General features: G+C 39.9%; 1 protein-coding gene across 1 annotated transcript; it reads left to right on the top strand.

The window, feature by feature from the left end:
• The first annotated feature begins 9,284 nt into the window (after window positions 1-9,284).
• On the top strand, window positions 9,285-11,675 carry LOC137280689 (uncharacterized). The gene is made up of 3 exons (XM_067811902.1): window positions 9,285-9,499; window positions 10,055-10,169; window positions 10,518-11,675. The coding sequence occupies exons 1-3, from the start codon at window positions 9,285-9,287 to the stop codon at window positions 11,637-11,639; spliced, it is 1,452 nt and encodes a 483-aa protein (XP_067668003.1). The 3' UTR covers window positions 11,640-11,675.
• The last annotated feature ends 685 nt before the right edge of the window (window positions 11,676-12,360 follow it).

The following is a 12,360-nucleotide window of genomic DNA, read 5'->3' as shown; positions in this document are numbered from 1 at the left end:
TATCTTTAAAGACTGTGTGTCTTATTAGTCTATAGATTTCATATTCTGAAACATGACTTTAAATGTTCACTCATTCACTAACTTGTTCAAAACATAGTCTTGAAATATACAGATGCAAACGATAAAAATGTTTATATTTTATAGAAAATCGTAGGATGGTCAGCTCGCTGACTTGGTTAACGCATGTTATCGTATCCCAATTGCATAGATCGATGCTCATGCTGTTGAACACTGGATTGTCTGGTCGATTATTTACCGATTATTGCTTACCGCGGCTTATATAGCTGTATTAGATTACTTAGCTCCAAAGCTTGGCAGGATTTGAGCAGATTTTGTTGAGGCCATGTTTAAATATTTCATTCTGCCTTACTTATTTAAAGCTCAACAAGAATATATGGGCACTTTACAGGGATATAAAACAGTGAGGATCCGAAAGTGTGATAATCCTCCAAGTGATTGCCAGAGTATATGATGGGGAGATCACAATGTATGCAACTGTACCCCATCCGTTCTACTCAGAACACGCCAGCATACAATTTAAAGCTTTTATCTCTCCAATGCTGTCTGTCCCGGTGTGTCGTGTCAATTTCAGTCACGTGAATTTCGTGCAGCACAATCTCTCCTACCCAGGGCGGACGAGAAGTCCTATGTTGAGGCGGCATCAGCCCGGTTATAGAACTTGGGCAGACTGTAGACAAGGGCCTGAGGCTGTTTGGTTCCGATACCAATGTTGAGGGGCCTCATCCAGGCTACAGAACTTGGGCAGTTCGAAGCAATTGGTGAATGTTGGGGCCGACACGTCCTCAAACAAATATATCCACGAAAGCCAATGCAAGTCTATAATATATGACAAGTCTAGCGTCTCTTTAGTAGCTCCTTTTTATTCCATGTTAGTTTGTTAGTTAGTTTAATTAACAATAAATTCACAGACTCGGTAAAACTGTACATTTAACCCATGTTGACCAGATTTAGTAATATCACTATCGGCCCGTGAAGACAACGGAAAGAATTTAGCAGCCAATGTTCGTCATGGAGGAGACAAACAGGTCGCGTGTTCTCGGATGCTGACTTGGGTACGGCGCTGACCAACGAGCTTCAGGCCGCATTACACTGCAGCAAACACACAGTTTTCAAATCACATTGAAGCAGTCTAGGTCGATGCTCATAATGTTGGTCATTGGATTGTCTGGTACAAACTTCATTAAGGAGAACCGCCATAGAGCTGGAAACTTGCTGAGTGTCGAGTAAACAACAGACAAACTTTAATGGCATAGAAGAAATGTTGCATAGAGGGGATTTCCCAATGCGATGGGACAGCAAGCAGCAAACAATCACTGAGTGAGAGAGTGGATGAGTGGTTGAGTTTAGTATTACGCCGCACTCAGCAATATTCCAGCTATATGGGGGTGACCTGTAAATATTCGAACCTGGACCAGACAATCCAGTGATCGATCTAAGCATCGATCTTCGCAACTGGGATACGGTGACACCTGCAAACCAAGTCAGTGAGCCTGACCACCCAATCGTGTTAGTTGCCTCTTACAACGAGCATAGTCACATGATAGATGTCAAGGGTCACTTAATGCTTTCAAAATGTGTCTTTTACGCAGAGTAAAAAACCTGCCTTTAACACAAATCAGATAAAGTGGATAAGTTAAGTTTGACCAACTCTGATATCTTGTCATTCTTCTCTGAGATGAGATTCTCCATGTATGCCACCTTGCCCTGTGTCGTCTTCAGTTCAATATGTTCAATGCTGTGACTCTGCACCTCATCCATATACTTCCCCTCCGACACAGACAGCTGACCTGCACCAGAGTCCTGGTTCATTACTAGAGTCAATATGATTCACAGAAATATTAGAAATATTTTAGGTGAAATCACTGAATGGGCTCCAAAAATGGATCACTGGGAACTTATCCGGATCAGATCAATAGCATAAACATCTATGCAAAACAATTTACAATTACGTCAACAAAAATCATTTAGTTCTTAATACTCTCAGGGTTATGGGATAGCTCAGCATCTGAGGAGTTGCCAAACTGAAGGTTTGAGGTCGATTCCCCAAATTGTTACTATGTGTAAAGCAGAGATATTGCTGGAATATTGCTGAAAGCTGTGTAAAACAACACTCACTCACTCTTACACAATAACATATTTACTTTCCAGTATGCACTTACCAATAACTGAACGAGTGACTATAGTTTTACACCGCTTTCAGCAACATTTCAATAATATTTAAGTGGGGAGCATCACAAAGGTGTTTCACACGTTGTGCCCATGCGGGGAATCAAACCTGGGTCTTTGGCGTGAAAAGTGATCACTTTAACCACAAGACTACCCAACTAATAGCTGAGACTCAAAGTCATGTTTACCACTTCAAATATAACATCACCAGCAAAAACTGTCCAATGAATTTTAATATAAAATTGCCCAACAGCTTTTTTTTGTTGCAAGAAAATGCATTATGCTTGCCATAAAAGGCGACTATGCTTGTCGTAAGAGGCGACTAACGGGATCGGGTGGTCAGGTTCGCTGACTTGGTTGAGATATGTCATCAGTTCCCAGTTGTGCAGGTCGATGCTCATGCTGTTGATCACTGGATTGTCTGGTCCAAACTTGATTATCTACAAACCGCCGCCATATTGTTGGGATTTTACTGAGTGCGACATAAAATTAAAGTCACTAAATTAAAGTGAATTGTCATTATAATTTCATCTATCATGATACTCATAATGGCACTTTCATTCATTTACATCCTCCAAAACATTGGAAAAATGTATTTGGAGTGAACGGAAATATCCTCGCTCATGGGGCAAACGTTTTGCGCCCATGGGCGAGACTTTTTGAAAATCGGTCTCAATTAGCAGAATTACTAAGTAAGTCAAAATGAGTTGGATTTTGTGCCATGATACTCATAAATATATCCTCATTCATTTACAACCTCCAAAACACAGGAAAAGATGTATTGTGAGTGAAGGCAAATATTCTCGCCCATGGGCCAAAATGTCTTTCACTCATGGGCGAGAGGTTTTAAAATCGCTCTCAGTTAGCGGAATTAAGTCAAAATCAGTTGAAATTTCTGTCATGATACTCATAAATGTACTTTCATTCATTTACATCCTCCAAAACATTGGAAAAGATGTATTTGGAGTAAAAGGAAATATTCTCTCCCATGGGCCAAAATGTTTTTCGCCCATGGGTGAGATTTTGTTAAATAGCTCTAAATTAACGGAATTAAGTCAAAATGAGTTGGAATTTGTGTCATGATACTTATGAACGTACTTTCATCCATTCACAACCTCCAAAACATGGGAAAGGATGTATTTTGAGTAAAAGTAAATATTCTCACCCATGGGCCAAATGTTTTTCGTCCATTGGCGAGACTTTCTTAAAAATCACTCTAAATTAGCCGAATTAAGTCAAAATAAGCTTAATTTCGTGTCACGATACTAATAAATATACTTTCATTTATTTAAAAACTGCAAAGCATGGAAAAAGCACGTGTTTCCAGTGAAAGTAAATATGGGCCAATACGTTTTTCATTTTTTTAAATCGCTGTCAGTTAGCAGAGTCAAGTCACAACAAGCCGAAATTTGTGTCATGATACTTATTAACATTGTTTCATTCATTTACAACCTCCAAAACATCTATTCTGGACGAAATTAAACATTTTCGCCCATGGGCATGCCCATAGGCCACTGTTCGTGAGTTTAAATTTTGAGTTTTCCAAACGATTTTTTTTCATTTTTTCATCCTTAGCACATATACATAACAGAGGCATGTTTACTTTTGCCAGATCCCTTGTGAGAGAGTGGCCAGAGTGCGGAGAGTTTCTGGACTTTTGTGAGTCCAGAATTAAATTGTGACGTGTTATTTATTTATTTATTTATTTATTTATTTATTTATTTCAAAGAATGTGTTAGATTTGCTAAAGATAAACTCTCATATACAGACCTGGATTTCGCAGTAAATAACGTTTTGTCTTGGTGAAAATAGTGAGTGAGTTTAGTTTTGCGCCGCATTCAGCAATATTCCAGCTATATGGCGGCGGTCTGTAAATAATCGAGACAACCCAGTGATCAACAACATGAGCTGCGCAATTGGGAACCGATGACATGTCTCAACCAAGTCAGCAACCCTATAGTAAGGTATAGTTTTTCGGGACATCTTTCATATGTAAAAATTATTTACAATTCGAATCTATCTGACCCTTTGTTAAACAACATTTATTCTAAGCTGAATGCGATCCAACCAACCAACCAACCAACCAACCAACCAACCAACCAACAATCAAACAAACAACTAAACAAACAAACAAACAACCCCAAAGTGGTGTCGTACAAGGTCAAGACACGTAGTGAGGGAGCTAAAGCCACCGCGTCTTTCATATTGTTTCGTTATGACATCATCACTACTTTTGGCCCAGGTGAAATCACGTAATGTTTGTCGTCTGTGCCATACAGTCGCAGGCGAGTATAGCCTTGCTGCCACCTACGATTTATACAGCTTTTTTGAAGGGAAGTCAAGGGGAGCTACAGTTGACTGACTGACTGACTCTCCCCCCACCCCCACCCCCACCCCCACCTATCTCTCTCTCACGCGCGCGCACGCACGCACACACGCACACACACACACCTATGGTGGGATGTGGCGTGGTGTCTGGCATGGTGGGATGCGGCGTGGTGACATAAGAGTATGTGGTATGCCATGGCAGGATGTGACATGAGGAAGTGGCATGTCGTAATATAACATGGTGGGATGTGGCATAGACACCCCTTGACGCCATCACATCTATCCACCCACACATTTCTTCTCCCCAACTGCCTTTCACGACCAGTGGCATGTCTCTGGTACAGTTGTGACTAGTACTATTTTCACCCAACTACTTGTCACATCGTGAATTCTTGACAAAACCAAGAGTTGGGTCTACTTGTGCTTAAAAGACAACATGCTAAAGAAATCATTTTTCCAGATTTTCACCATCGATAGTTAATACCGATGTTATAAGAATGAACAACGAGGCATTGCCTTTGGAGTGAGTGAGTGAGTGAGTGAGTGAGTGAGTGAGTGAGTGAATGAGTGACGCTCACAAACTCAAACCATTTTTTGCCAAGTCATGGCTGCGCGGGTGTATGAGGCGAGACCGTGTGCGGCCGTCTTGAAAAACATGGCGATGATGACGTCACACCAGTTGTACTTGAACTCTGCGACCTTGGTCCTGAGACGGCTCAATGCGACGCGTTCTGTTCACACATTTCAGTCAAAGTCGGCATGAAAACCGGTCAACGTTTGAGGAAGCTTTCTGCTCAACGAGCGAGTGTGTGATACTAGGCTTGAAGCCAAAGAAATAGCATAACTAACTCCTAATGTACACACATAAATTGACAGGGAATGCCTATAGAAAGTGACCAGAGAAGGAAATGAGTTTTATATGTTGATAAATTAATCTAGTCACGTGACCATCGCCATAATGGTAGGAAGCTGAACCAAGAGGCGATAGAAAAAAATCATTGGAGGATTTGTCACCGTTTTCTCTCTTTAGAACTTTGGTATGAGGTAAAAGACTTACATTGCCAGACATTCCTTGTCTTTTTATTACAGGCACAAGCACTGGCAGTGAGAAGCATCGTGAGTTATTTACAGCTGCTGAATCAAACGGGTGTGCCAGTTCTAATAATAATACAGGGTATATATTATTCTTGAGTCTCGATTCATCCCGATATTCTTTTAAGTTACGTAACTTTATTCTTAAACATTTTGTTACGTATTCCTCCTGACCTTTACGTATTATATCCGTATCTTCACTGATGACATCTTCAAAACGTTCATGCACCAAGCACGCACACGTTACACAAAACACACATGCATACATGTGTTTCTGAGAGCGGTTCCAAACTCAAAGTGAACTTGAATTCGACTCGCTGCCGACTCCGCCAGTCCACACTACCCGACACACTGTAAATTTTACTATTTATACATATAGTATTCCCAGAAATTATTGAGAATCATGTTGCGTCATGTAACTCATTACGTTTATTAACTTCTGGCGTTTTACTTACATAAACATGTTAAAACATCATCCTTTTACAGTCTCAGTCTTGTTTTAGTACTTTGTTAGACCTCCTCGCTCAGCAATGCATGCCTGAATACGCCTAGGCACACTACTCATCAAAGTTTGTAGGTAATCGTGTGACAGGGTATCCCAATATTGGACCACCTCGGCCTTCATATCTTCAATATTTCTCAGTCCCTTTTGGTTTATTCTGTCCTTCATGACCCCCCACACATTCTCAATTGGGTTTAGGTCTGGGCTGTAACTGGGCCAGTCTAAAACTTGAACATTTTCGCCCGACAACCACTGTTTTGTGTAGCGCGCAGTGTGTTTTGGGTCATTATCATGCTGGAAAATCCAATCATCTTCATACAATGTTTGTGCTGTCGGAAGAAGGTGACCATTTAGAATGTCAACGTATCTTTCGTTTGTCAAGTTTCCCGTGAAAACACACAATGGCATCACTCCGCGAGCAGATATGCCACCCCACATGTGAAACTTCGGGCTATGTTTTGGTCGCTGGTAGATAGGTTTGACAGTATCTTTGGTCCAAATTTTCGCACAATTAGGGAAAAGCCAAACAGAACTTTCATCCGAAAAGAAAACATTATCCCAATCTTGATTTTCATGAGCCCGACACCAGTTTAAACGTTTTTCCTTTTGTGCATCTATCATCAACGGCGAGGGAATTCCACGTTTTTTCACCCAATTAAGTCTCTGTAATTCCTGCCTAACTGTTTCATTGCATACCTGAGGACTTCCTCTGCTAATCATTTCATTTCTGATGTTCTCAACACTTTTCAATTTGCCCCTACTCACAATCTGCCCAAGTCTTCGGCGATCCACAACACTGAATTTCCTAGGCCGACCTGCCCCTGCTTTGTGCTCTATCCCGGTTCCTGTTTGAATATTCTTCAAAGTTCTGTATACTGTAGACAGAGGAATACCATGTCTACAAGCTAACACTTTAGCATCAGCCTCACCCCTTTCAAAATCATCTAGAATGAGCTTTCTTTTCTCTCTTGCTGTAAATTCTGCCATGTCAACACAGGAAGCCGTCTGCTCAGACAAGGGAGATAACTCTTGACGCAATGCGCTGCCTTCTAAGACTTCAAGAGTTGTCTCCCTTATTTAGTATGCTTAGTGCATAGTGAAAGCCCTTTTTCCAATCTTAGCATCATTAGAAAAAAAACAAAGATTTTCTCAATAATTTCTGGGAACACTGCAAAATCTTGGGACTGTGGGAACTTCCAACGTGTTAATAACATTTAATATTTATTTATTTTACAGGATATTTACATAGCGCACATATCCATGCAACTAGAGCCTGCTCAAGGTGTTGATATTTGTTTCCCTCATTGGCTGTCAATTTCAATGTCACATTGTATTATCAATCTCAACTCCTCGGGGAATATACAACTGTTGCTGCCTGAAGGTGCACAGAGTGTATTGTGGTTATAACGTCCTAACGAGGTACTCATTCACAGCTGGGTGGATTCTGTCACATAATCACAGTACTTTGTCCAAGTTCACTGAACGTTGCTGTACCCCCAACTAGATGTTTACATATATTCATGTGGCCATCATCTGGTCATATACCAACGGAGTCGTGGGTTCATTTAAGTACACGGGGATGTGCACTGTACACAGAGGGTTGTGACAACACGGAAAGAGTCTGCACATAAAAGTTGACTCCAAGGTTTTTTACACACGGTGACAGGTGTGACATGTACTTGGATTCTTACTGCCTGGTACCCTTGAAGCACGACTAACAGCCTACATATTCATGATATGATGCCGCGCTTTGTATTTGTTTGACCTGTAAGTAATAAAAGGCAGCAGGTGACAATCTTGATATTTAATACAAACATTTCAGATTCAAAGGCGTGAATCGGAATATACATTACAACAGACGGACGGATGGATGGACAGACACACGGACGCAGTTATCAACTGTATTGCATACTGACGGACGGACTGACAGCGACGACAGACATGTCTCACAAATCAGCTGTGTTCCGGAATCAAATAACTTGAGAAGATGGGGCGTTTGGGTTTGGGATGGGGGAATTCTTTGTCCCCAGGAATACGCGTTGGTCTTGAAAAAAATGGAAAGACTCGTGCCTCCCGGACCGTGTTTGACATTACTTACAGTTTGTGTTGAGGCCTGTAAAACACTGTTGACCAGTTCAAAATGACTGAAGCGCAGCACACACATGAGAACATGAGTGAAAAACAGACGTTTGGTTTCATGCAATTGACCCCGTACTCAAAGCCATGCTGTCACGAGACACTACCCACTTCTATCGCTCGCTACTCACTGCGCCAGGCAACTATTCTCTTGTTTATAATGATTACTGTATTGTATGGTCCAGACTTGATTACTTACAAACCGCCATATAGCTGGAATATTCTTCAATCATCCCGGGACAAATTGCTTGGCAAATGTGACATCAGAGGCAAGACCTTGTATTTCATTATCAAAATTCAAATGAGGTCACTTGTACTGTCTGTAATGTATTACACATCTCAATGTACTACATATCACTAGTGGATTAAGTTACGATCAGTACAGAGTAGCGTTACTACTGATCAATCAGGTGCAGGTGGCAACTCGGGGCTATGAATCAGGATTATAAGACGGGCGCCATTCACAGCTTGTGTTATTGCGCCTAAACTCTTGTTGGACGGACCGTGGGTGTAGCCTAGTGGATAGACCTTTCGCTCGTCATGCCGAAGACTCTGTTTCGAATCCCTTTAGCAGCTTATCACAATTGTTTCCAGGATCAAAACACAACTCGCTCTCTCTTTCAGGAAAGGTTTTCTGTCATGAAATTACTGATGCAAGTAAAATTCGGACAATTTAAAACACAATTAACATATGGATAACATTGAGGATTTCAAATATATCAGTAGTTGTGAGACATTCACACCGTATTTGTACGATCTGGTAGTGTCCAGAATGTTTTTGTTAAACACGAAAAAATATACTTGGAAATTCTTCATAAACTTTCAATAGCATTTTAAGAGTTGTGAAACATATTTAAAAGGCTACAACAAGTACTTACAGATATTTGTTTAAAAAAGCAACTGTTATGAAATGCCATGAATATGTTTTGAACGTATAGAGGGGTTTCAGTACCCATGATGCATTGCGCGGCCGCCATGCTGGTTGTCAACCTTTGAAGCGCGAAACGTAAACAAGTGCCGTATTCGATCAGCTGCCTATATGCCCGTTTCGTGCGCGGTGTTTAATTGTAGTAATCGTGCGAGCCGAGACAAGAAGAGATTTTTCAGATTCCCGGCCATTATAAGTAATAGTGATGAGAAAACAAGAGATCTCAGTCAGAAACGGCGCCGTTTGTGGTTTGCAGCCGTCAATCGGGAGGATCTTGCATTCAAGGATACCAGATACATGCGTGTATGCAGCGATCATTTTGTTGGTGGTAAGTACAATGTGAATGGCCGATAACTCTGCGTAATACGAAATAAGGTTTGGCTGTTGTACCTCGGTTGTTTTAAAAATCAAATTCCCGAATCCCCGTTATTCTGTCAGTTATTTGACACCGACAGAATGAATTATCCGGGTGCAGGCTAAAACTTCACCACAGCAAAACGGCACCTGGCGAAAACGAATTATCCATGTCTCCTAAAGAGCGTTGGTGTAACGAATTTATTCGTTTCTGCTTCAACATGAATCATCGAATTTTAACCCGCTTCGCACAATGATAGTAAGGCGACACTATTTGTAATAGCCCAGGATACTTTTCACAAGGCACTAAGGTGATTGTTAGTTACTATGGTATTGCAGTGTGTAAAAGTTGTTTCACTGAATGGACCCCTAGGTTATCAGTACACATATCAGGCCATCAGGGGAAAAGGTTTTTTGCTGATAATTGTAATTGAAAACAGTGTTGAAGTAGGGGACATGCCTGAACTGTACATGCGTCCAGTTGTGTATTATCCTTGTGATAATAATCAAAATTTATAAACCTCTCCCGGTTCTCCTTCAGCCTTGTATCAGGACACCCATCCCGACTGGATACCAACTTTGAAACTTGGTTATGGCAAGGGAGACAATGACAACAAGGGTTCTCGTTTCTTCCGTTTGCAGGTAAAGTAAACATGTTTAATGTTTACATATGTATAATACATTTATAACTAATATGTAACATTTAAAGGAACTGTTTCTGTCTTTCTGTTCATTTGGGCAGTTCTGATTTACCCAGGAACAGACTAAGGAAATGAAACTGAGGAATTTTAAAGTAAGGTTAATTGATTTTTGCTGTAGTATGTAACACAGATATTCTCATCAATCTTAAAATATTTACATAACATACATAAGGTGTATTTATCATTATAGGACCTCTTGATTTCCTACAGTTAATTTGTAACACTGTTTTCTGAGTGCGAGTTAGCTACAGTGTAACTAGCTAAAGAACTAGAATCCTTTGTCATTTAGCAAAGGAAGGAAGCATCTAGACTCCGGAACCTGAGGTTTCATCTTGAAGAGGAACATTGTGAGACAGAATCCAAGACTGAACCAGTAGATCATGATCTAACACCTGAAAAGGAACTAGAAAGATGCAAAATAGAACTGAACATTCTAAAATCAGAAAATGAATCTTTAAAGTATGAGAATGATCTACTTAAGAAGATAGTTCATAAAATGAAAGCAAATAATACTGAAGACTTTGAGGGTGATGATGATAAAGTACGATATTACACTGGTCTGCCTTCATTTGTAACCCTAATTGCATTGTTCAATCTAGTATCATATGGAATTTGTCAGTCTTCACATTCATCTCTGACAAAGTTTCAAAAGTTAATTATTACCTTAATGAGACTCAGATTGAATTTACCCACTCTTGACCTAAGTTACAGGTTTGGTGTCAGCAAAGCTACTATTTCCAGGACATTTAACCAGGTTATGGATATCTTGTACATAAACCTGAAACAACTTGTGTTCTGGCCAGATAGAGAAGATTTAAGGAAAACAATGCCAATGGTATTCAGAAGGTATTTTGGACGCAGAGTGTCTGTTATTATAGACTGTTTTGAGATATTGATTGATAGACCATCCAATTTGACTGCTAGAACCCAGACATGGTCAACGTACAAGCATCACAATACTGTAAAATATCTTATTGGCATCACTCTCCAAGGTTCTGTTAGTTACATTTCTGAGGGATGGGGAGGTCGTGTTAGTGATAAGTATTTAACAAATAATAGTGATTTCACAAACCATCTTCTCCATGGTGATGTTGTATTAGCAGATAGAGGCTTTGATATACAAGAAATTATTGGTTCTGTGGGGGCGGAGTTAAGGATTCCAGCATTTACACGAGGTAAACCACAGTTAAGTGGGACTGAAGTAGAGGAAACAAGAAAAATTGCCAATGTAAGAATTCATGTAGAAAGAGTTATTGGTAGTGTCCGTCAAAAATACATGATACTCAGCAGCACTATTCCAATTGATTACCTGATGACAAAGAATAATGAAACTGACCCTTTACTTGACAAGATAGTCCATGTTTGCTGTGCACTTACCAACATGTGTCCATCAGTTGTTCCATTTGAGTGAACGTTAATAATATTTTGTTAGACTTACAAAAGAACAAGACATAAATGACAGGTCATGTGTTTAATGTTGACATCTTTGGGACTCAGGAATGCACCCACTTTGACATGTTCAAAAGCAATTTTAACCGCATATTATTTTACATCTGATACAGATGACAGCATTTTCATGTATGTAAGAAGTCTATGTAAGTTTCATTGTCTTTCACATAAGTTAAATATTCAACTGAATTGGTTTGTTAAAACTGCTGAAAGAAGAATGTTAGTATGCACTGCCAATTACGGTAAGTCGAGGATGAGTATCATTTCTAGCCTATTTCTCCCTATTACACTAAAAGCCGCATGAACATTATTTCACCCTTCTATCATGTTAACATAACACATGCCAAATATCATTGGTAGTTGGCATCAGCTGATGAGAAACATACTCTTTATGTATCTTCCGAAAATGAAACCTGCCAGTTTGAGTACTGTGCACTCACTGTATATGTCTATATTAAATGTACTTTAGGCCATTTGGCCTCCATGTTTAGTAAAATTGTCATTGTCTTTGACAGCATTTTCAGTAATTAATATATTTCTAACTACACCATGATCAATGTGGCATATGAATTATTAACAAGTGATACTTTCATCATTAATGATCATAGATGTGTTCAGTGAAAATTAATTGTGAAACGTTACTGGCAAGGATGGCTAGTTAATTCAAACTACCAATTGCCCAC

This window comes from Haliotis asinina, chromosome 4, assembly GCF_037392515.1.
Source record: "Haliotis asinina isolate JCU_RB_2024 chromosome 4, JCU_Hal_asi_v2, whole genome shotgun sequence".
Classification (NCBI taxonomy): domain Eukaryota; kingdom Metazoa; phylum Mollusca; class Gastropoda; order Lepetellida; family Haliotidae; genus Haliotis; species Haliotis asinina.
The sequence above is the reverse complement of the archived record's forward strand: the minus strand, read 5'-3'. Positions and strand labels throughout refer to the sequence as shown.